Source organism: Astatotilapia calliptera, chromosome 7 (genome assembly GCF_900246225.1).
Source record: "Astatotilapia calliptera chromosome 7, fAstCal1.2, whole genome shotgun sequence".
Classification (NCBI taxonomy): domain Eukaryota; kingdom Metazoa; phylum Chordata; class Actinopteri; order Cichliformes; family Cichlidae; genus Astatotilapia; species Astatotilapia calliptera.
Window position 1 is genome coordinate 11,449,002 of NC_039308.1, and position 25,756 is coordinate 11,474,757.

Sequence of the window (25,756 nt, forward strand, 5' to 3'; positions counted from 1 at the left end):
GAAGTTCAAGATTTCTGGGAATGTTTATTTACTTTGTTGAGCTCACTGACTTTGCTCGAAAATTTAACATCTATTTAAATGTTAACGAAGCACATTTCAACAGTTAAGTCAGATTAGCAGTGATAATCATAATCAGAAGTCTATTTTGAGTTTATTCCATATTTTTAACTTTGACGGGTCTAGGCTAGTTAACTTAAGAAACTGTCACTCCAGCTTCATATTTACTGAGGAGGCAAGATGTGTTACTGATACTTGTGTCCAATTCTTAGCAAAGCAAAGTAAAAAAAACCAAACAAATGAAAAAAGGATTTCCCCACTGTCATAGAGAGTTTATCTATGTAGTGACATTAGTGCAGATGCAGCTGGAAAAAACACATACACTTTGACAAACGGGTCAGAGTATCCATTGGAGTCCATTGCAGCCAGGTGAGCACATCGGACCACACCCACTATCAAATGACTCTGCTGGCTGTTGTACATCAATGATATCAAGATACGGCCCCTCTCCTCTGAGTTTTCAACTTCTTTCAGCTGTGAACACACATGCGTAAGTGACATGTACCAAATAACTTTAACATAAATAAATGAAAACTATTTCAACAAATTTGTCTTTGTAGTAAACACACTAAAATATGTCACTGGGATAAATCTCTACCCAAAAGTTCACCATGGAGTTCCACAGGGTTCTGTCCTAGGACCTATGTTTTACTCTGCGATGGCTGGAGAATTTGCATCTGTCTGAGATGTAACTAGAAGTACAAATGAGGATAAAACTATGAACTCCGTTATGAAATTTTTTTTAAGTAAGTTCTGTTAAATAAGTTCCTCCACATCTGATGGCCTTCAGCATAGATCTTGGTTTTCAGGCACCCCACAGATTTTACACAAATCTTCACATATTATTTTTTCCTCATGAGTCCTTCCACCTTGACAAGATTCTCTGTTCCAGATGCATTGAAGCATCCCCACAGTACAATACTCTTAGTGTACTCCTAGTGTGTTTCACAATGTGGATAGTTGTCTTTGGGTTGTGCGCCACTTCCTTGTTTCTCTAAACATAAGCAGTGTCACTGTGACCAAAGAGCTCTATTTTCAGCTCATCTCACAAAAGGATGCACGCAGTATCCAGCATCCATAATCTTTCTCCAGCCTGTGTTTACTTAGCAAGTTTTAGCGTCATTTCACTTGAGACTTCATCTCAAGCCACCAGTTGCTTTCTATTACAGAAATGTTGGGATTCTCTTTTTAATACAGTAAAATCTTGAACCTACTATGTAAAGCACCATGTTCTTGCTTTGTTTATTTTTTTATATAGTGCCAATATGAGTTGAAGTTTTTCTCTTACTGAACTGAAAACTCATAGTTTTTGCCTGGATAGTGATGCAACCACTTTCATGCCTTATTTGAAAGACAATAAACCACAATTTGAGTATCTACTGAGGCAAAGTGTCCTGTTCCCAAAATCACATAGTAAGATATCTGTATAACTTACTGAAACTCATCAGACCAGTTTTATGTAAGATAACATGAGACAAAAGGATTACTGGGACAGAAAAAAGTGAGATCTACCATGGCTGTTAAATGAATATAACTGATGACAGAAAAAGTAAAATAAATAAAAAAAAAATGATCAGTAACATCTGTCTGATATAATTAACATAGTATGTGATCAGGTCATTGTCTGGCACAAAGGCAGTGCACAGCAGTGGTTAATAAGCAGTGGTAATACTTGGCTTCACCATAAGAGCTGAAGCCGGGGAATCTGAAGAAACTACTTTAGGCTACAGTACATACAGTGGGGCAAAAAAGTATTTAGTCAGCCACCGATTGTGCAAGTTCCCCCACCTAAAATGATGACAGAGGTCAGTAATTTGCACCAGAGGTACACTTCAACTGTGAGAGACAGAATGTGAAAAAAAAAAATCCATGAATCCACATGGTAGGATTTGTAAAGAATTTATTCGTAAATCAGGGTGGAAAATAAGTATTTGGTCAATAACAAAAATACAACTCAATACTTTGTTGGCAATAACAGAGGTCAAACGTTTGCTATAGGTCTCTACCAGGTTTGCACACACAGTAGCTGGTATTTTGGCCCATTCCTCCATGCAGATCTTCTCGAGAGCAGTGATGTTTTGGGGCTGTCGCCGAGCAACACGGACTTTCAACTCCCGCCACAGATTTTCTATGGGGTTGAGGTCTGGAGACTGGCTAGGCCACTCCAGGACTTTCAAATGCTTCTTACGGAGCCACTCCTTTGTTGCGGTGTGTTTTGGATCATTGTCATGTTGGAAGACCCAGCCTCGTTTCATCTTCAAAGTTCTCACTGATGGAAGGAGGTTTTGGCTCAAAATCTCACGATACATGGCCCCATTCATTCTGTCCTTAACACGGATCAGTCGTCCTGTCCTCTTGGCAGAAAAACAGCCCCATAGCATGATGTTTCCACCCCCATGCTTCACAGTAGGTATGGTGTTCTTGGGATGCAACTCAGTATTCTTTTTCCTCCAAACACGACGAGTTGAGTTTATACCAAAAAGTTCTACTTTGGTTTCATCTGACCACATGACATTCTCCCAATCCTCTGCTGTATCATCCATGTGCTCTCTGGCAAACTTCAGACGGGCCTGGACATGCACTGGCTTCAGCAGCGGAACACGTCTGGCACTGCGGGATTTGATTCCCTGCCGTTGTAGTGTGTTACTGATGGTGACCTTTGTTACTTTGGTCCCAGCTCTCTGCAGGTCATTCACCAGGTCCCCCCGTGTGGTTCTGGGATCTTTGCTCACCGTTCTCATGATCATTTTGACCCCACGGGATGAGATCTTGCGTGGAGCCCCAGATCGAGGGAGATTATCAGTGGTCTTGTATGTCTTCCATTTTCTGATGATTGCTCCCACAGTTGATTTTTTCACACCAAGCTGCTTGCCTCTTGTAGATTCACTGTTCCCAGTCTGGTGCAGGTCTACAATACTTTTCCTGGTGTCCTTCCAAAGCTCTTTGGTCTTGGCCATGGCGGAGTTTGGAGTCTGACTGTTTGAGGCTGTGGACAGGTGTCTTTTATACAGATGATGAGTTCAAACAGGTGCCATTCATACAGGTAACGAGTGGGGGACAGAAAAGCTTCTTACAGAAGACGTTACAGGTCTGTGAGAGCCAGAGATTTTCCTTGTTTGAGGTGACCAAATACTTATTTTCCACCCTAATTTACAAATAAATTCTTTACAAATCCTACCATGTGAATTCATGGATTTCTTTTTCACATTCTGTCTCTCACAGTTGAAGTGTACCTCTGGTGCAAATTACTGACCTCTGTCATCATTTTAAGTGGGGGAACTTGCACAATCGGTGGCTGACTAAATACTTTTTTGCCCCACTGTATATACATACATCCTTCAGATAAAACCTGAAAATAAGCAAATGCAAGATACATCGAATAAAAGAACATAAGTAACATCAGTATAGAAGATGCCTGTAAAAGGAACAGTGGCCTTAAGTATATTACCTGATTTTTATTTGAAACTGTGTAATGTTATATATTTTACATTTACACAAATGTAGCTTATATGTTTTAATTTCTATTTTTTAAATACGTATATTAACTAATGCACAGTGGTAAGATCTATGTGAAGGTCTTACATCATCCTCATAAAGAGCCATGCCACGGATGGATCCTCCTACAGCCTTCTTCACCTGTACAGAGAGCAAACCATCATCATTATCATCATCATCCTCATCATGATTGAAGCTAGAGCCTTTATCATTAGTTTGTGTGTATAGAAGTAAAATAGGAAATGTCCCTGTTCAAGGACTACTTCAGCATTTCTTAGTATAAGAACTAAAACCCGGGAAAACAGCTATTTAAGCACGGTTAAAGATCAGTAAGTAACATGTTGTATCCCATTTCCATAGACCATACAAAACTTAAGGTGTCAAGCAGAATCCAGTCATACTGTAGAAAATGCTTTCCTGTTTCCAGTATTTATGAGAACTTTTCAAACAATTCGTCAAAGACTTTCACTTCTACAATGTATGGCCTGCAAACTATATGGACAAAGTATTGGGGTACCTCGTAATCTTTAATTTCAGGTTTTGTCAGTGTGCATGCCACAGGGTAATAAAACTGGACACCAAGCTATGCATACTTTTTCCATATACACTATTAAGTGTATATGTATGCATAAAGTACAAAATAATACATTTTATCTCTTCAAGTGTCTAGCCATTTGTGATTAAAACATTCACGTTTAGATCCATTTAAGGTCCACCTGAAGATGTTCAGTTTTCAATGAATAAAATGTTATTATATGAGCACTATAAATAATAACTGTTTTAAAACAGCTGCTCTGGTGGTTAATCCTACTAGAGGATCAGCAGACAGACCTATCACGAAATTATACATACCGAGAATTCCATTTATACTAGTGTTTTTAAAAGGGAACTAATACATTAGATGTATTCTTGGCCACCAAAGTAGTTTTTGTCAGGGTTCCTGGGTGGTTCACCAGCTGTGTTCAGTTCATGTTCAGTTTATGTTCCACATTCATATTTCCCGCTTCACCGTGCCACCCCTCTGTTTCAGTGTCATTAGTTCTACTTCCTGTTTCATTATGTTCAGCTGTGTTCTCACCGGTCCCTAATCATCATCATTAGCCAGTGTACTTAAGTCCTCAGTTTCATCCTGGTCTTTGTCGTCTCATTGATGTTAATGTTGTCTACTCTGTACGTGTGTTCAGTTCAGCCAGTCATTTCAGTTCAGCGAGCCATCTTATGTTCAGCTCACCTGCTCGTCATAATAAGCACCAGCCTTCACCTACCTGTGAGTCCAGCGTTTAGGTCCTCCTTTCCTAGCATCCACACAACACCCCTGACAGTTTTGGGTGATTTGTGGTTTTAAAAGATTCTCATTTGTTTTATACTGAGCCTTGGTGCAAGCTCTCAGTTCATTCACTATCTGAAACAAGCTGTTTTAACTCGCTCCCCCCTTAAATTCGATTTCTTTTCATTTGTTGTCCCTTAAGCAAGTTTAAACCGAAGCAAAATGGGACTTATGCAGCTATAGCCAGAGCTGTGTCCCCTTGGTGTCCCTGAGGTAACCACTTACACTGTAATGAGTAATCTTGTGGCCCAGACTGACCACGTACCTACACCAAGCGGAAAATGTGAAGATTTCACTCGATTGCAAAAGTACTTTATGCCTTTGGAAGCAGCAAGTTACTAGTGCTTTACTAAAATGTCTAAGGAAAGAACAAGATAAGATGTTCTGAACTGCTTTGTCATCCTCTAAGATGCTGTTTTGCACCAAAATACAAAACAATGTGTAACCTTCATTTCAGATAATGTGTGACTCACAGTTTAAAAACACTGGCATCTCTTGTGATCTGTACTCATTTTTGCATCTCATGTACTTGAGCTGTGCTGTGAGTTCATCTGCCAGTGCTGAGTTAAACTTACAGAAAAACAGTAGCTAACTGTGTGCCTTATTAAGCAAATATTTAGAGCAGGTCAAAACCTCATCGTATTGTCGGTTTTGCCCTCAGACTTACTGGGATCACTCTCTCCAAACAAACACTGAAGTTCTTCTTCTCATTAAATTTCAGTTTCTTGAGGGCCACTCGTGTCTCTCCTATGAATTCATTGTGTCCAAACTTGTCCTCGTCACTCACCGAAAGCCTGCAAACAACAAACGATGCACTCCATGAAAGCTTTTATTTTGATATAAGTAGCAAATCAGTGTTAAAGTATGTAAAAGTCGTTCATACCGGAGGGTTTTGCGTGACATTTCTTCATCTGTGATGCCATGGTAAACCAGGGTTTCATTCCAAACAGGATTCAAGGTGTTTTTAAGTGTCTTGGTACGAAGCTTATTAGACTAAAGATAAGAAATTCAGATGAATTTCTCAAGTAATAAAAGAAACTGAGGAATAACTGAGAACCAATGCCCATCAGAACATCAAACACTTAGCTCAAAGCAAACTGATTATTCTATTTCACTCAAAATGACACAGTACTCCTATCAGCGATGTACCAGCCAACCTAAATTTAAGGCTATGAGCATTAGTCAGTTTGTTATTGCAATATTATATAATATAAGAGCATTTCAAATCAAATAAATTCACCAAAACACCATCTTCTCAAACAGGATTGTCATTAGGAGCTTTCTAACACTGTATTTACATTTATTGGGTCACATTGCGTACATCCCATCCTCCAATTTCCTGCTAATGTCAATTTCTGTTAAATTAATACAGTTGGTGAAACAGTTAATCAATCCTCTGCTGAATTTATAAATTTTCTTAATTATAAAGAAATGAACAGTCTTAACATTTCCATCGTAGCTTAATTTTAACGGAGAGAAAAATCCAGAAAAAAATCACACATTTTTTCTGTTTGCAAATTTACAAAACCCTCTGAATCTTTACGGTTTTTCAACTGCTCCTCGGCAATTTGAAGCTATGATCTCTCCATAGATTTTTTAAATAATTGAAGTCTGGCGACTGGTGTGGTCACTCCATGATCTTAATGTGCTTCTTCTTTAGCAACTCCTTTTGTTGTGATATGCTTTGGGTCATTGTTATGCTAGAAGATCCATCCATGTGTTTTGGCTGAGGGAAGGAGGTTGTCGTCCAAAATTTTAAGGTTCCCTAATGGACAGGTAATCTGTGTGTCTTGTGGGTGCTGCAATATTTCAATTACAATCTAGTGTCTTACCAATGGTGTTCTGGGTGACTGTGGTGTCAAATGTCTTCAGATCATTAACAAGGTCCTCCCATGTAGCTTTTTGGCTGATTCAGCACCTTTGTCATTATCATTCTCACCAGGCAAGATCTTGCATTGAGCTTGAGGGTGACCGATGGTCATTTTATAGTCTTCCATTTCCAAATAATTGCATCAGCAGTTGTCACCTTTTCACTAAGCTTCTTGCTGATGGTCTTGTGACCCACTGTAGCCTTAGCGCAGGTCTACAGTCTTCTCACTGATTTCCTTTGACAGCTCTTTGTTCTTGCCCATGGTGGTGGCGAGGTTGGAATGGAAGAAACTGATTTTGGGGACACGCGTGCTTTATAACAAATTGAGATCAGGAATATCTAAAAAAATGATTAACTGATTGACTGTAATCTGAGAGCCACACAGGTACACAGCAAATCTGTGGGAGCCAAAATTATTGGGGTGGGGTGGGGGGTTGAATTCTGCAAAATGTACAAATTCAGCAGGGAATCAAATAATTACTTCCTACCCTGTATATAGGCAACATTTTCCTGGCTATTCTGCCATATTTATTTGTACATAAAGATTAGCTTGTTGTTTTTAAAATCTTACTTCTTAAATGAGTAAAATAAATAAGTAAGCATGTAAATACCTTACTGGCTCCAGGTAACAGGTGCAGCTTAACATATGGGTCTGCAAGTCCATTTGAGTCCATTGCTTTTAAACCCTGAAAAAAACAAGAAACACAATGCTTGGATTCATTCGAGATGAAAATATTATTATTATATTATTATTTTTGTTTGTTTTTATTGTTAACGTCTCTCTTATATCCCATTTTACCTTGTTCTGTCTTGTGTATACACTGTATTTAAATATGGATGTAAGTTCAGGGTTTGAAAATGAAGCCTGCCAGAAGTGTTTTAAACCTCCCAGTGACCAAAAAGAAGGCTTTGTGTAAACAGCCTTCAGCTCCTTTGTCTCAGTAAACATTTTTCTATAGATTTTATGGCCTTAATCATCCATCCATCCATTCGCTTCTGCTTATCCTTTTCAGGGTCGCGGGGGGCGCTGGAGCCTATCCCAGCTGTCATAGGGCGAGAGGCAGGGTACAACCTGGACAGGTCGCCAGTCTGTCGCAGGGCTAACACACAGGGACAGACAACCATTCGCGCTCACATTCATTCGCACCTAATAACAATTTGGATTATCCAATTAACCTATCCCCACAAGCTGCATGTCTTTGGACGGTGGGAGGAAGCCGGAGTACCCGGAGGGAACCCACGCAGACACACAGAAAGACCCCGGCCTGATGTTGGAATTGAACTCAGGACCTTCATGCTGTGCGGCAACAGTGCTAACCACCGTGCCACCGTGCTGGCCTTAATCAATAGTTTCAAATAACTTCAAATCTTCTTGAATACAACATCATGTGTAGTTTCTAAATTATGGCTCCCATTAGTGTCTACAGTGATGACAAAGCATTGCATGCTCTATGTGACCCACTTTGAGATTGACAAGTCTCAAAGTAGACTCAGTCTCTGTGCTTGTGACATCGGGTTTCAGAATGCTCAATGAAAACATTAAGCTCCTTATTTCTTCTTGTCTATTTTCATTTCTTCTTGACATGGCATGTCTTGTCCCAATTGTCCCTTCTTGTTCTTCTTGTCTCATTTTGTCCTGTCCATTATTAGTTTGGTTGGACCTGAGATGTTTTGTTTTGGCACATATTTTCCTGTGTTGTATTGTGTCCTTTTGTCTTCTCCTTTCAAGTACTCGTTTACCTTGTCCCACTTTATAATTTTTATGTTGTTGCTTTTCCAGCCATCACCTTAAATGTTTTGTTTTGTCTTATCTTCTATATGGTCTGTTTTTATGAGATGAGATGAGATGAGATAGCCTTTATTTGTCAGTTGCAGGTCTTTTGCCCACAACCGAGATGACAGACCTTGCCGACCATACATACAATACACAAACATCACATTGGGGAGACAGGTCAGGCTAGGTAGCGAGGAAAAAAACATCGAAATGTGTAACACAAAAGGATAATACAGGAATGCACAGATATCAACACAACATAGCACAATAAACACAGACAAGCAACATGGGAAAGTGTTCCAGTGTGTACATCTGATCTGGGATCGCTGCAATCTTCGACTGCGCCTCCAGCTGACCCGATGTCCACATCAGAGGGGAGGTAAGTGTTGGAGGTGGCGTTGGATCCGGGGTAGGGAGGGTGATGCGTCAGTGAGTGCTTATCAGTATCAGTATATGTATGTGTGTGCGTGTCCATAGTTCAGCTGAGACAGTGTCCTTGGCCCTGCCAGGCTAAGTAAACAGTCTTCCAGCCAACCCAGGTGGCCTTGCATGGAATGGGAAGGAACAGACTCAACACAGTCGTTATCAGGGAGTTTTTGTTCGGCTCCAGCCTTGAGCCCACAGCTGGCGCCAAAGGGGTAGCTGGATTGTGATGGTAATTTTTCTTTTGCAACAACTCGTGAGAATTTCAAAGCTGTTCTTTAACACTCCGACACTGGTCTCTCAATCTCCCGTTGGAAAACCGCGAGCTTCCCCATGATGGTATCAAACTTGCGTTCCGTGGTGTTGTCATTCTTTTGCTCAGAGAGCCGATTCTGAGAACTCACGACTGCAGTCAGCTGTTCCACGATGTAATCCAACTTAACAAAGGTGTTATTCTTAGCAGGCCTCTCCTTGATGTAATCCAATGTACACTCAGAGGTGTTATTCTGAGTATTCACGGCAGCTGTAAGAGTCTCCAAGGTCTTATCCATGCTGCTCTCAATGAGCCTGTTCTGAGAAGTTGCGCCTCGTCCCATCGTTTCAATCCCAGCAGGCAGCCTTGGGGGGGTTTGAACAGCCGGTTCCGCTTTCTTAATTCCAGTGTTGGGGAGTAACGGAATACATGTACCGCCGTTACGTATTTAAAATACAAAATATGAGTAACTGTATTCCGTTACAGTTACCGTTTAAAAAGGTGGTATTCAGAATACAGTTACTTTGTTGAAATAAATGGATTACACTGCGGTACTTTCCTGTTTCATATTGTCGCGGGTCAGGACTGTTTGGGTTTTGTTTGACAGCTACGTTCTTTTGTTCCAGGCGGCAGCGTTACGGTTGCCAGGTTTCAGGGCGACGCTCTCTCTCTCTCTCTCTGCGACTGTGTGTTTCCTGGGTGAGAGAGCGCATTTCCTTGTTGTTGTTGTTGTGCTAAGCTAACAGGCAGAATGCTACAAGCATAGCTCTAAAGAATGTAGCATCATGGCCAGTGTAGTCCGTGTTGCAGGGAGAATGGACTGCCATACCCGTTATATGTCTGTGAGCGCGAGGAGGGAGAAAAAGGGGAGTGGAAAGGTACGAGTTGTCATCGAGCAAAAACTGGAGCTGGAAGCATGTAAATATAATAATAACCACTTCAGCCAAGAAGAGTGCCTGACGAGCCCAGTTGTAAGTAAGCTATTAAGACTCGACAATAAGTTCCATTGGAGCAGCCTTTCAACGCCTCTCTCTGTCTCTCGCAAGAAAAGTTGACCCACACAACAAAGTAAAGCTATTTTTCGGCTACGAGCCGACACGGACCCCGCCGTATTAGTCAGAGGTCCCTTTACTACAGTTCGGAGTCGCGGACCTTCAGTAATAGTAATAAATCACCCAGCAATAGTACATTCACGTTGTTGTAAAAAGCATGATAATATATTAAGTAATCCAAAGTATTCAGAATACGTTACTGTCATTGAGTAACGTAACGGAATACGTTACAGAATACATTTTGGGGCATGTATTCTGTATTCTGTAATGGAATACATTTTAAAAGTAACCTTCCCAACACTGCTTAATTCTCAGATAAGCCAGGGCCAAGCCAGCTCCGATCAGCAAAAACCCTGTTATCACGGTTCCGAATAGGTAGATATCTTCAGCGTCCTCGATCGACAGTCCTGCCAGGCACACGATCCTCCATGTCTGCCACCCGTCCATCGTGTATCCGGCAGGGAAAGTCCCTCCAGGGCACTCGGGCTCTCCCGAGCCCAGACTTCTCGTTGAGAAAAGGGTGTCAATAGCATTCAGAGACCAGTTGATCAAATCCATAATTCTCTTTAGGTTTTAGAAACAGACTGTGAGAGAGTGTTCCAGGGAAAGTAATACAAAAAACACAAGACTAGACAAGGACATAAAAACTAAGCAGGGAAGATAAGGGAGAGGAGAGGAGAAAAAGTGCGTCCGCCTCCTCCGAGAGCCAAAACACAGATTTTATCTTGTCTAATCTGTCTGTATAATATTATTATTACTATATCATTTCCAATCTTCATTAATAATGGATTGCATTTATATAGCGCTTTTCGAGACCCTCTAAGCACTTTATAATTCCACTATTCATTCACTCTCACGTTCACACACTGGTGGAGGCAAGCTACAGTTGTAGCCACAGCTGCCCTGGGGCAGACTGACAGAAGCGAGGCTGCCATATTGCGCCATCGGCCCCTCTGGCCATCACCAGTAGGCGGTAGGTGAAGTGTCTTGTCCAAGGACACAACGACTAAGACAGACAGAGCTGGGGATCAAACCGGCAACCTTCCGGTTACAAGATGAGCTTCCCAACCCCCTGAACCACGTTGCCCGAATTACTTATCTTGTCCTATTTTAACTGATCTTTTATTTTGTGTTGTTATCTCATTTCTATTCATACATGTGTATGAGCGTTCACCTTAGCTTTAACAATACCGCAGTGTAGTGCATGGTTCTCCTGTTCATAGAGTAGAGTGAACTCCAGAGATCCCAGAGTGGCTGTAAGAAACACACAGACATACACGTTGCAAAAAATAAAAGTAATAATACATTTGTCTTCAACAAATAAAGGTTTTAAATTTTGAGGAATAATCTTACTGGCATCATCTGAGTCATAGTCATTGTTGTCTTCCTCTGTTTGATCTGGTGGGGGTCTGGGAGGAGCAGGGTTGTTGGCAGGTGGGTTAACAGGTGGACCAACTCTGGAGACAGGCTTATGAGATGAAACAGAGCCAGAGATAACAGGTGGTCTTTTTTCCTCCACAGCTGGAGGGGGCAATGTTTCTTGACTTTCCGCGTGATGGTTCTCCATACCTGCAGCAGGTACTTGAGATTTTATAAAATATAATCAGCAATTAACACAATCTGAAGTGTCTTTTTATGTATCAGTGTTCATTTGGAACATTTAGAAATTAGCCTTGTAGTGCTGGGCTTATTCTTAGAAGGATCAGTGTGACTTTACCTGAGTTAGGGGTTGTGTGCTCTGTGTTTGCCTGAGGTGGTTTGGAGGCTGACACATGTCTCTCTGTCTTCATTACAGCGGCTGGATGGGAATGACCCTCATTACAACTGTCAGCTGTTGTTTTTGCTGTCTGTTCCCATTGTTCTGATCCAAAAGACTTGTGCTGCTGTGACCCTGCAATGCGCTCTGGGAGTCAAAGTAAGATTATCATCACTGTTAGAATAATGTTTCACTTCAATAGATGCATTACCGAATGGGACTGCCAGGTCCCCCTGGGACCACTAATATTTCATGGTGAAAAGTTACAACTCCAAAAGACAGAAAATAACCACAAAGAGACCAAAAAAACCCCAAAAATTAGTAAAGTGGTCACAAAGAACTTAAGTACCTCTACCTTTGACACATTGCACCATACTGCTTCAGCTCCTCATGTGGGTGGTGGGTGCAGGACCAACCAGAGCCAAGCTGGGCCCTGTGGGTTAGGGCCTAGTCACCAGCACTCTCCCCCAGGTCTGACTCCAGGAGACTCCCAGTAACCCTGATCCAAGCAAACTACCATTGCCATGCCATTGATATCTTCTGAATTGTACTTAGTTTGGCCCTCACCTCAGGTGAGCAATCAGGTTGCTTTGGGAAACCCAACCAGAGACAAATTGCTCTGGTATCATTAGGGATCAACCTCTACCACAATAAGGTGGCAATTTTTCCATTTTTTTTTTTGTCTGACAACACCTTCAAAAACAAGGAGATGCATCCCAAGATGTTTATACGCTAATTCAGCTTTTAAATAAAAATAAAATAAAAGAAGCATATCTCTGGCATAAGATCAAAAGACAACTCGTATTTAGCTCTTATGGTTTTTATCAGTTCTTAAGAGGCATATCTGAAAACCCATGCACAAATGTGAGAAACATTCACTTCCAAAAAAATACCGTATCCCTGATGTGATCCACTGTAGCCTGCTGGAGTAGAGCAGTTTTCTGTGCTCGACTGTCCAGGTCTGGACAGAGGAAGGGGGGCAGGCAGACCCAGTTGCTCTCTTCCTTTAAAGAACCAAGCTCCTGAACGCTTCTGTACCTGCAGTAACACAAAAATTTGCATCACTGGAATATTTTCCAAGAATGAAAATGGCTCACACAATTCAAACATGTGTAACATGTGTTACAGGGACAGTGCTTTGGCAGATATTGTATAGACATACTGTGTTTTTAAGCATAGCTGAAGTCAGTTTCTAGTGGCCAAAATTTTAACTCCAATTTATTTATTTAATTTGAATTCTTTTATTTGATGCAAAAACATGACCTCTTTGTATCTGCAGTATTACTGAGTACTTATTCTGTATGAATGATAGGAATGAGCATTTGTTTAAAGAGTTTGGGCTCCCCAGGGCAGCGACCTCAGCAAGCACAACATCATCATAAAAACAGAATTGTGTAACAGTATTATCGTGACAAGAGACTAATGGCAGACTAATGTGGCACAACATGGAATCTGTTCTTCATCATTCCTTTTCCTTCACCTCTATCTGTTCATTGCAGATCTGGCACAGCCACACAGGGCATGTCCTGCTGTTGCTTGAAATTCCACACTTGGTACACATATGCTGCGGGAAAGGAAAAATAGACATTAAGACATACTCGTGCACAGAGTTGCAGTGTCACACAGATTTAGTCTTCAACAGCAGGTGCGCATAAAACATAGGTGTCAAACTCTGGCCCGTGGGCCAAATTTGGCCCGCAGCCTAATTACATTTGGCCCGCGAAGCCATACCAAATTACTATTAGAGCTGGCCTACTGGTATTATACAGCTAATATACAGGGAGTGCAGAATTATTAGGCAAATGAGTATTTTGTTCACATCATCCTCTTCATGCATGTTGTCTTACTCCAAGCTGTATAGGCTCGAAAGCCTACTACCAATTAAGCATATTAGGTGATGTGCATCTCTGTAATGAGAAGGGGTGTGGTCTAATGACATCAACACCCCATATCAGGTGTGCATAATTATTAGGCAACTTCCTTTCCTTTGGCAAAATGGGTCAAAAGAAGGACTTGACAGGCTCAGAAAAGTCAAAAATAGTGAGATATCTTGCAGAGGAATGCAGCAGTCTCAAAATTGCAAAGCTTCTGAAGCGTGATCATCGAATAATCAAGCATTTCATTCAAAATAGTCAACAGGGTCGCAAGAAGCGTGTGGAAAAACCAAGGCGCAAAATAACTGCCCATGAACTGAGAAAAGTCAAGCGTGCAGCTGCCAAGATGCCACTTGCCACCAGTTTGGCCATATTTCAGAGCTGCAACATCACTGGAGAGCCCAAAAGCACAAGGTGTGCAATACTCAGAGACATGGACAAGGTAAGAAAGGCTGAAAGACGACCACCACTGAACAAGACACACAAGCTGAAACGTCAAGACTGGGCCAAGAAATATCTCAAGACTGGTTTTTCTAAGGTTTTATGGACTGATGAAATGAGAGTGAGTCTTGATGGGCCAGATGGATGGGCCCGTGGCTGGATTGGTAAAGGGCAGAGAGCTCCAGTCCGACTCAGACGCCAGCAAGGTAGAGGTGGAGTACTGGTTTGGGCTGGTATCATCAAAGATGAGCTTGTGGGGCCTTTTCGGGTTGAGGATGGAGTCAAGCTCAACTCCCAGTCCTACTGCCAGTTTCTGGAAGACACCTTCTTCAAGCAGTGGTATAGGAAGAAGTCTGCATCCTTCAAGAAAAACATGATTTTCATGCAGGACAATGCTCCATCACACGCGTCCAAGTACTCCACAGCGTGGCTGGCAAGAAAGGGTATAAAAGAAGAAAAACTAATGACATGGCCACCTTGTTCACCTGATCTGAACCCCATTGAGAACCTGTGGTCCATCATCAAATGTGAGATTTACAAGGAGGGAAAACAGTACACCTCTCTGAACAGTGTCTGGGAGGCTGTGGTTGCTGCTGCACGCAATGTTGATGGTGAACAGATCAAAACACTGACAGAATCCATGGATGGCAGGCTTTTGAGTGTCCTTGCAAAGAAAGGTGGCTATATTGGTCGCTGATTTGTTTTTGTTTTGTTTTTGAATGTCAGAAATGTATATTTGTGAATGTGGAGATGTTATATTGGTTTCACTGTATGTCTGTGAAGGTTCTCAGTCATCCAGGTCATCGTAGTCAAAGGAGCTTGCAAAGAAAAGCGTCTGGACTTCTTTAAGTTGCTTGAAGACGTTTCACCTCTCATCCGAGAAGCTTCTTCAGTTCTAAGGTCAAATGGTGGAGAGTCCCAGATATAAACCTAGTGGGAGTAACCCCCCACAGAGGGACAAAAGGACCCCCTGATGATCCTCTAATCGCCTGAGCCAAGGTGGGAAAGTGGGCGTGGGTCCCAATCAGCCAGAGTTTCGGGTGTGTTCATTGTGAAACCTGGCCCCACCTTATCATGCGAATTCCTGAGGTCAGATGGCCCAGGATGTGAGTGGGCGTTAAGGCGTCTGGGAAGGGATCTCAAAACTGGATTATAGATGGCAGAGAGTTGGTGTCGTAAACCCCCGCCTCTGTTCAAAGATGGTCGCTCACAGTGGACATAGATGGCTTCTTTCACTCCTCTTTCAAATCATCTGTCCTCTCTGTCCAAAATGTGAACATTGGCATCCTCGAAAGAGTGTCCTTTATCCTTAAGATGCAGATGGACTGCTGAGTCTTGTCCTGTGGACAAGTGGACAATCCAGTTTTGAGATCCCTTCCCAGACGCCTTAACGCCCACTCACATCCTGGGCCATCTGACCTCAGGAATTCGCATGATAAGGTGGGGCCAGGTTTCACAATGAACACACCCGAAACTCTGGCTGATTGGGACACACGCCCACTTTCCCACCTTGGCCGATGGCAGCTGAGAATGTCCCAGTTCTCACCGGACATGTCACCCATTGAGCATGTTCGGGATGTGCTTGACCGGCGTATACGACAGCGTGTACCAGTTCCCACGAATATCCAACAACCTCGCACAGCCATTGAAGTGGAGTGGACCAACATTCCACAGGCCACAATTGACAATCTGATAGACTCCATGCGACGATGTGTTGCACTGCATGAGGCAAATGGTGGTCACACCAGATACTGACCGGTTCTGGGTCCCCAGACCCCCAATAGCGCAAAAAACTGCACATTCCAGGGTGGCCTTTTGTTGTGGGCAGTCTGAGGTACACCTGTGCACTACTCATGATGTCAGATCAGCATCCTGATGTGGCACACCTGTGAGGTGGGATGGATTATCTCAATATGTCAGATGTGCCCACTACCACACATTTGGACTGATTTGTGACCACTGTTTGGGAGGGATGGTTATATTGTGTATCTGGAATGAATTTTAGGTCTCTACGTCCATCCCATGGGGAATGGGAGCAGTAACAAAGGTGTTGCGTTTATATTTTTGTTGAGTGTATAAGACCCTGAAATGCACCACGTATGTCCAGATTTGTTTGCACATGGCCCAGCAGTTTTAAGAGCTGTTGAACAATATAGAAAACACCGTAAACAGCCAATGTGTCAGCTGTAAGAGAACATAGGAAAAATGTACAGAAAGTATTAAAATAATATCCCCTGTGATATCTGATTCTATTTGACATTATTGGATCATGTGAACTGATGCATCAGTTTGTAAGCTTTCCAACTGAGTCGTGTCACAGTGCTGGGATTTTTGATTTTTACTTAATGTTTATTTGATTAATTGTGCTTTTACATTTCTGCTCTAGGCACAGCTGTTTTACAGGATGGGTCATTTATATGGATACAGCGTAATAACATGGGAATGGTTGGTGATATTAAAGTCCTGTTTGTGGCACATTAGTATATGTGAGGGGGCAAACTCCTCAAGATGGGTGGTGACCATGGTGGCCATTTAGAAGTCGGCCATCTTGGATACAACTTTTGTTTTTTCAATATGAAGAGGGCCATGTGACACATCAAACTTATTGGTAATGTCACAAGAAAAACAATGGTGTGCTTGGTTTCAACGTAACTTTATTCTTTCATGAGTTATTTACAAGTTTCTGACCACTTATAAAATGAGTTCAATGTGCTGCCCATTGTGTTGGATTGTCAATGCAACCCTCTTCTCCCACTCTTCACACACTGATAGCAACACCGCAGGAGAAATGCCAGCACAGGCATCCAGTATCCATAGTTTCAGGTGCTGCACATCTTGTATCTTCACACCATAGACAATTGCCTTCAGGTGACACCAAAGATAAAAGTCTGAGGGGGTCAGATCGGGAGACCTTGGGGGCCATTCAACCAGCCCACGATGACCAATCCACTTTCCAGGAAACTGTTCATCTAGGAATGCTTGGACCTGGCACCCATAATGTGGTGGTGCACCATCTTGCTGGAAAAACTCAGGGAACGTGCCAGCTTCAGTGCATAAAGAGGGAAACACATAATCATGTAGCAATTTCAAATATCCAGTGGCCTTGAGGTTTCCATTGATGAAGAATGGACCCACTATCATTGTACCCCATATACCACACCAAACCATCACTTTTGTTGTTCCAACAGTCTTGGAGGGATCCATCCAATGTGGGTTAGTGTCAGACCAATAGCGGTGGTTTTGTTTGTTAACTTCACCATTCACATAAAAGTTTGCCTCATCACTGAACAAAATCTTCTGCGTGAACTGAGGGTCCTGTTCCAATTTTTGTTTTGCCCATTCTGCAAATTCTGTGCGCCGATCTGGGTCATCCTCGTTGAGATGCTGCAGTAGCTGGAGTTTGTAAGGGTGCCATTTGTGAGTAGCTAATATCCGCCGAAGGGATGTTCGACTAATGCCACTCTCCAGTGACGTGCAGCGAGTGCTACGCTGTGGGCTCTTGCTGAATGAAGCTAATAAAAATAATAATGGATTGGATTTATATAGCGCTTTTCAAGGCACCCAAAGCGCTTTACAATACCACTATTCATTCACTCTCACATTCATACACTGGTGGAGGCAAGCTACAGTTGTAGCCACAGCTGCCCTGGGGCAGACTGACAGAAGCGAGGCTGCCATATCGCGCCATCGGCCCCTCTGGCCAACACCAGTAGGCAAGTAGGGTAAAGTGTCTTGCCCAAGGACACAATGACCAGGAGAGAGAGCCCAGGGATCAAACCGGCAACCTTCCGGTTACAGATGCGATTCCCAACCCCCTGGGCCACGGTCGCCCCACAAGCTAGGACAGCCACTGATGTTTCTTCATTAGTGACAGTTTTCTTGCGTCCACATTTTGGCAAATCCAACACTGAACCAGTTTCACAAAACTTAGCAAGCAGTTTGCTAACTGTAGCATGGGAGATGGGTGGTCTCGTACGGTGTCTTGCATTGAAATCTGCTGCAATGACCCGGTTACTGCGTTCACCAGATATCAACACAATTTCGATCCGCTCCTCACGTGTTAACCTCTTTGACATGTCAATGGCTGTGAACACAGAGAAACTTTTAAATAACTCATGAAAGAATAAAGTTACTTTTAAACAAAGCACACCATTGTTTTTCTTGTGACATTACCAATATGTTTGATGTGTCACATGGCCCTCTTCCTATTGAAAAAACAAAAGTTGTATCCAAGATGGCCGACTTCTAAATGGCCACCATGGTCACCACCCATCTTGAGGAGTTTGCCCCCTCACATATACTAATGTGCCGCAAACAGGACTTTAATATCACCAACCATTCCCATTTTATCCATATAAATGGCCCACCCTGTACTTTGGTAAATGCTTTTCCTTATGTGTATTTTGTTGTTTTCCTTTCTGTCTTTTCCTTTCTGTCTTTGTCCAATCCCCTCCTGTGAGTCCGTAATTGTTTCCACCTATATCTCATTTTCCACTCAGCCTTGAGTGTGAAGACATGAGTTTCCCTCTATACTTGCACTCCCAGGTTTCCATCTCTGCCTTTTTCAGTTTAAGGACTTTGTATCCTGTCAGTATTTTGCAGCACATTTTGCTCACATCCTTTGTGAGTTTGTTAAATTAATTTTGTGCTGCATTTGGGTCCTCTTTTGAACTCTTAGGCCCAATGTCCACTGTCACAAATTTACAGACATTGAGTCATGTTTCCGTTAAAACCCTGGAGGATTCAGGACTGTCCCACTGTCAAATCATCAAGTGCATGAGGGCTCCCTGCAGTGTTGGCAATATGGGTGGGGCTTGGGGGACCGGGCTGTCCAAAAAGGTCGCTCTGCACCCTCAGCTAAATTCTACTGACACACTTTTACAGACATAAGTAAAATTTGTTCATATATTTTGGTAAAGAAAGAGTTGAATGAGCAGATCAATAGTGAGTCATTTCAGTAACAACCAAACTTAGGTCAGAGATGCAGTATTAGAAGCTTAGTGCAGCTGCAGCGACAGTAAACTAGTACAAAGAAGTCACTGACCCCACCAGGGTGTCAGCTTTTATGTTTTTCGGTGTGATTTCTAGCATGACCTCACTTAAAAATGTGCGCAAGTGCATTGAGGACCTGTCCTAGTGTAATGACTTCATCATTCCAGTGGTGCACTTTGACAAATTTCTCTGCACTTTTGTATTTCTGCCAACATTTCTATATGGGGGCACCACATGCCTGTTTATTCTTTATCCTTCAATTTGTTTTGCCTCTTTAGCCCATAAAGGTGGTCCAACGTTTAGTTTGCAATACTGTTTTAAGTAAAAATGTAACTGGTTTCCTATTGTTTATAAATGTAAGCAAACATGACATATGAGTGCAGACTCAGATGTACAAGTAGCATGTACACCTCTGTCTGTTTATTTCTTATATGACAAAGTAAAGTGACAGAAAAGCCAGCAAACCAACATGCCCCTCGACTTTGCCAAAGGAAATTACCGACAATGCATTGCACTAAATATGAGGTTTGAAATGCACATAGGAGGGGCAACCAACCTGAAAGTTGCAAGAAAACAGAAATGTATCTGACACTACAAGTATGTAGCAGATAATAAAGTGATTTAGCTTGCCAAATAATTTCAACTCTAAATATGATCCATGATACTAACTTATTGCCAATGTTAAACAGTGTTGTTTAACTGTCAGTTAAATCATTTTAAACCATAAAGCAAATATGTGTAACACTGCTACCTACAATAGCTTGAATTGTGGCTTTTAGCCAGTTAGCTGTAACTTAGCTGTGGTGCCTAATGTGTGTTTTTGGGAATGACTTTTTCATCATCTCTAAGTCAACTTCATTATACTCAAATATAAAGTAGAAACTGGTCTCCCGTTGTTACACAAGAAACATGACATACACTACATAAGTGCAAGGTGGTTGCGCTACTGCACGCAAATAGGAACAACACCTAAAGGCCATGGGATATCTTGTACTGTATATCATTAATCACAAAAAAGCACCAATGGTTTCCCATATATATATCATACAATATATATCATAAGAAAATTAGTATAGAACACAGGAAACAAGAATTCTGTTTAGGGGGTCCTGAATAAGCTTTATTTTCGTTTTTCATCTTTTTGTGACGTGGCAGATGTCCAAATGGTTGGTTATCACTCATTTAATTAATGTTTAACATCAGATTGTATTTTAGTATACATGTTCAATTATACAATTGACCAGAACTTAATATTAAACCCTAATTGTTTTCTTTACATTTGTTTCAAACTGGTGTCGCCCTTTTGTGGCTTTATGGGTCATAGTGACTTACAGTAATCACCACCTGAACTCTTCAACAACTTAAATGAATCAAGAAATTGCACTGGTTACTAAAAATGTCACATAAATCTCTGGAATACCATTAGGTAGAAGGATGAAGTAGAGCAGAATGTTAAAGAAAAGGCAATGAACCTGAAAGTTGTGCTTAAGTATAGTATTTGAGTAAATGTTACTTTCCAAGCAGTGGTAAAGAAAATTCCAGTCCAGGCACAGTCCCTTCAACCCCTATGAACAAAAAAAAGTAACAAAATCCACCTACTTTTTTGCACTGCACACAGAGGACAGCTGTAACCCCCTGTGGTCCAAACGACGCACCACACAGCAGACAGTGCATCTCTCCATCACCACACGCTGTCTTCTTGATATTATCCAGACGACTGGAAAGACGCCTGAGAGCACATGCAAATTATTATCAGCACAGGGACACAAACTTGGCACAGGTTTGTCACCAAAAAGTTGTTCATCTCAGTGAGCATCTGTGCATGGTTGGTGATGTGATTCAGTGCAACAGAGACAACGGTTTTCCATCTCACTCAATCCTCTCTTGCTCGATGGCCTCCATCATAGCTGCCCGAGCTAGCACACTGTTGATGATCTCCTTCTCCTCATCTGTGAGCTCCTCCCCTGGAGTGCCGCCAGGCATGTTCATTGTCCACCTAATTCTGCTGAACCCAAAGCGCACACACACAAACACACAGAACAGACACAGAGTACAAGTGACAAGCAAAGTGAAAATAAGACTCAGACAAATGGCCAAAACATCCAAAAAGTGCCTAAGTAAGGAGTGCTAGACACTAACATCAAAGCACAGCTGGAAACATGTTGGACTTGAAATAATACTGAGCAGCTGCAGTTGTTTTCATACACAATAACACAAATGATGTCCAATTTTTATTTTGCATCTTGTGACCAAAACCCACATAAAATAAGCCTTTTAATTAAGAGTGATCTGTGATCTGAAATCCATTAAAGTTTAAATGGTTCACAGATTCAGTGACAAGCCAGTGGGGATCAGTCACTTTTCTTGCAGGTCATACTCTAAGCTTGCTTCACATGACCTGGTCATTTTTTAAACTAAAGCTACGGAGAAAAGGCCAACAGAATATGCTTAATAAATGTAGTTAATTAATTAATCAGTTAGAACATTTTGGGACTGTTTTATCATCACATTTAATCCTACAAGATAGGATTGAATATTTTTTTGTTTTATTCCTTGTTTATTTTTTCAACTGGGCCATGAGCTGCCAAAAGAGATCATTTCCCCCACTGCGGGTAAATAAACTCAGCAGACATACAGGGGCATTTCCAGGATTTCTTGTTAATGTTGTTGCTCAGTGAAGACCAAGAACAAAAAAGGGGGGATGACCAAATAAGATTATGTGACACAGCACCAGTCTTAACAATAACACATTACAAAATAACACATTATACCCATTACTGTCATTACAGTAATGTGTTACAAAGTAACGTTACATCACATTTCTACAGTACTACAGTAATTTTTGTCGTTACTTGTGCTAACGACAAAGTTCTCTGCACCCTAGACTGAGAGCAAAAAAAAAGAACAAAAGATCAAACGTATTTCTTCCTGCACACTATAATCAGCTCTGTACCAGGATCAGGAGATATTATAGAATATCATCTTCCACCAATTTGGTCACAGAGTAAATGGTAAAATGGTAAATGGCCTGTATTTATATAGCGCTTTTACTAGTCCCTAAGGACCCCAAAGCGCTTTACATATCCAGTCATCCACCCATTCACACACACATTCACACACTGGTGATGGCAAGCTACATTGTAGCCACAGCCACCCTGGGGCGCACTGACAGAGGCGAGGCTGCCGGACACTGGCGCCACCGGGCCCTCTGACCACCACCAGTAGGCAACGGGTGAAGTGTCTTGCCCAAGGACACAACGACCGAGACTGTCTGAACCGGGGCTCGAACCGGCAACCTTCCGATTACAAGGCGAACTCCTAACTCTTGAGCCACGATCGCCCCATAAGTCCACTCAGTGCCAATGTGGAAGCTTCATATCAGTGTCGTCAAATTAAGACTAGCTGCAAACAAGAATCTTGCGGGTTTCTAAACATGTGTCTTTGGCATATGGCTGATAAGAACAATCTTAAAATTTCGTTACAGAAAGTAAATATCTGGATTTTTAAACAGCTGTACTGAGACAAAGACAGACCAATAATTTAGTTTGTCACTCACAAGATGACTGTCTAAGAAATTTTACTGGCAAAAAAAGATGCCACTAGTGCAAATGCTGCTGGATGGTTGGAAAACCTCTGGCATATTCACTCGGAGAGCAGCAAAAATAATTTGGCCAATGAAAATCAAACTCATCAGTCTGTGAACTAAAGTGTTGGATTTTCCTGGGAAAGTGTCTATGGTGGTAATTTCAGTGACGGTGGGATTTTCTGGCGCAACCCACGCTTGCTCTGAAAAATGCATGTCTCTTAGATTTCTGACAGCAACAGTGTCAGTAATAATATCTTCACAAGATCGAGGCAGCAGCAGTTCTTGAAACCAGGCTGCACAGTTGGCCCTCCACAATTACAAGACCATGGGGCATAATGGGACATGGCTGGCTCCATCGGTGGACCGATGGTGATTTTTCGTTTTTATGGGCTGATGTTTTTTCTGGGTTTTTTGTAACGGTATAAACAATGAGAGGTGGTGGATTGACCAGATGCTGGCCGATGTGTAAAAATAACTCCGTTGTTTGGTGGTGGCTATGGCGGAGCTTCCACAGAGGCCAGCAGGTGGATGAGGGAAAGGGGAGGCAGGAGGAGGAGAGACCCGAGGCGGCCGCAGGTCCGAGTGTCAGGTGAACTGAACTTCAGGTAAGAAGTTATATGACCTGCAGTCTGTCTGGGTCAGATATAAACCAACTTTAGGGGTAGTTTATTTTCGTTGTGCTGACTTTTTACTGTCAGTTACAATAACTCGTACTGCGTGAGCTAGTATGACAGTTTCTATACAGCTGGGTGGGTGCTATGATGTTACCAATAGTGAACTTTATTTTATTCATAAGGTTAGTTAGTAGAGTTGCCAACCGTCCCATAAAAAAACGGAATCGTCCCGTATCCAGAGAAAATATTACGAGTTTTGTATTGAGCTGAAAGGAAACGCAGTATGTCCTGTACTTCAGCCAGAATGGAAAAAGACACAAAGCTGGAGTTATTCTGTCTTTACGCTGCACAGCTGCTTCTCCTTCTCTCATTCTCTCCCCCTCCCTCTCCTGTTGCTACTTCAGTCATGATCAGTGATCAGCTGATCAGCTTTTCTCTCTCATTTATTTATCGCCCACTTTGCACCAGAAAGAGGAAACCAGCGGATGTTGCGCTAAACAACAGCAGCACGTTTAAGCTTGATCAGCTGCTGTTAGAATTTATTTAATATTATTTTCTAGTATCTGCTGATGTTTGCTGGTAAAAGCTGCTGGTCATGATATCGGTTTGGATATGTGGTGAGAGGGAAACATGAAGATGAAACCAGGAGATGTCCTTACTGAATCATCAGAGCTGAACAGGTGATGGAGAAACAGCTTTATCTTTAGGTGACATGAATGAGTTGAAGGGAAGTTATGAACTGTTTCTGAGAGACAAATAACACCAGGATCCTTTGTAGCTGACAGCTGGTAACTATGCAGGGGCGGGTCTAGCAAAGTTTTGCCAGGGGGTCAGGTAGGGCATTAACAGGGAAAGGGGGGCACAAAGAAATACTTTTCTTTCTTGTTCTTATTTAAAATGTCTCGCTTTTAATAAATAATTATCTGAATCTTACAACCAAAGTTTTTATCTGACATAAAATGTATAGAAATCATACATATACCAACAAGACAGTGTATCACTGTCACAACAGCGTTTGCTTTCATTCAAAGGCCCTATGGCTTTAATACCTGGTCTCTTGTCAAAATGCCCGGGCCGATTTTTTGTTCCAGTCCAGCCCTGGCTGGTTCTCACCTGAGTTAACATCTAATTGGATCTGATAAACAACCGTGGAAAAAAGAAAAGAAAAACCTCAACATGTGGTCAGCAGGTCCCTCCATAATGATCATGTTTACGTCACTTAATGTATTATTCTAATTGCCTGTGGGCATTTTCTTTCCAACAAAATGAATGTTTGTAGTTTCAGTGGATTTAACGAGGATTCATTATTCATTCAATCACCACAACACTTCCTTACTTATAATTCTGCTCTGTCCAAGCTGTAAAGAAAGCTTTTCACCAATTTATAAAGATATTTAACTTTTGCAAGGTTTGATCAAGGTTATAGATGCTGCATGTATAATTGTCAAACACATCCCTTTGGGCTACATGGAACTCAAATGGCTGCTTTGCTAAACCTGGGATAATTATAAGATCAATTATAATCTACTTGCATCCTGCAGATTGTTCTTGTATGCATATTATAGAGTGAGGCAAACCTCAGCAATATGACCTTTTTTTCTTCTCTTTTTGTTAGACTTCTCTATTAACCACGGATGTGAATATGTGCCCTCTTGTCTTGAATGTCTCTTCATTGTTGTATGTTTGCTCTTTTACTTTACTAAAATTAAGGTAGCAACACTGCATTCAGCAAATTAGTTTTTTATCAGGTAAAAAACATTATCCAATATATGGCAGTCATTTGTTACTGAAAGAAGTTAAATCCTGTCTGAATTTTACACCAAACGCCTTTCCTGATCCAACCTCGGTTGTGTCTCTGGTTGAAATTAATCAAGTGGCCATTCACTTGCCAAGCAAATATGTAAAACACTACACTATGTCCAACAGATGCAAAGGAGCTCAAGACTCAACAGCCAACTCAAACAGTGTTACCATTAAGTTAATACGGTTGTGCCACATTCATAAACATTCACAACTCTGTATTTGGGGATGTACACATGGATCATGTGGAAAACTATGATGATGCAAATATTTAATAAATTCATGCAGCTTAAAGCAACAATATACAACTACACCGCCTGTTAACATCTTCTCTAATTCACTTGAGATTTTACTGATTTTGATTAATATCATCTTAAGGAGAATTTATTGTTTTAATGAAAAACTGCTTGTTTTTCAACATGCATATTACATCTTATATTTT

The 25,756-nt window shown here is 41.6% G+C and overlaps 1 protein-coding gene across 5 annotated transcripts in view; it reads right to left on the reverse strand.

The window, feature by feature from the left end:
* Positions 1–25,756, reverse strand: part of rph3aa (rabphilin 3A homolog (mouse), a) — a 49,899-nt gene that overhangs the window by 3,118 nt on the left and 21,025 nt on the right. For 2 of the 5 annotated variants that reach the window (XM_026173048.1, XM_026173051.1), the window contains exons 2-13: positions 21,188–21,316; positions 20,914–21,043; positions 13,488–13,571; positions 12,901–13,045; positions 11,969–12,154; positions 11,605–11,832; positions 11,426–11,505; positions 7,361–7,435; positions 5,763–5,872; positions 5,547–5,673; positions 3,640–3,693; positions 380–531 (exon numbers count right to left, since the gene is read on the reverse strand). In XM_026173048.1, coding sequence (XP_026028833.1) covers positions 380–531; positions 3,640–3,693; positions 5,547–5,673; positions 5,763–5,872; positions 7,361–7,435; positions 11,426–11,505; positions 11,605–11,832; positions 11,969–12,154; positions 12,901–13,045; positions 13,488–13,571; positions 20,914–21,043; positions 21,188–21,316 — 1,500 coding nt within the window. Of the gene's footprint in view, positions 1–379; positions 532–3,639; positions 3,694–5,546; positions 5,674–5,762; positions 5,873–7,360; positions 7,436–11,425; positions 11,506–11,604; positions 11,833–11,968; positions 12,155–12,900; positions 13,046–13,487; positions 13,572–20,913; positions 21,044–21,187; positions 21,320–25,756 lie in introns of all 5 variants that reach the window. The other 3 variants (XM_026173047.1, XM_026173050.1, XM_026173049.1) reach the window with 2 other exon arrangements.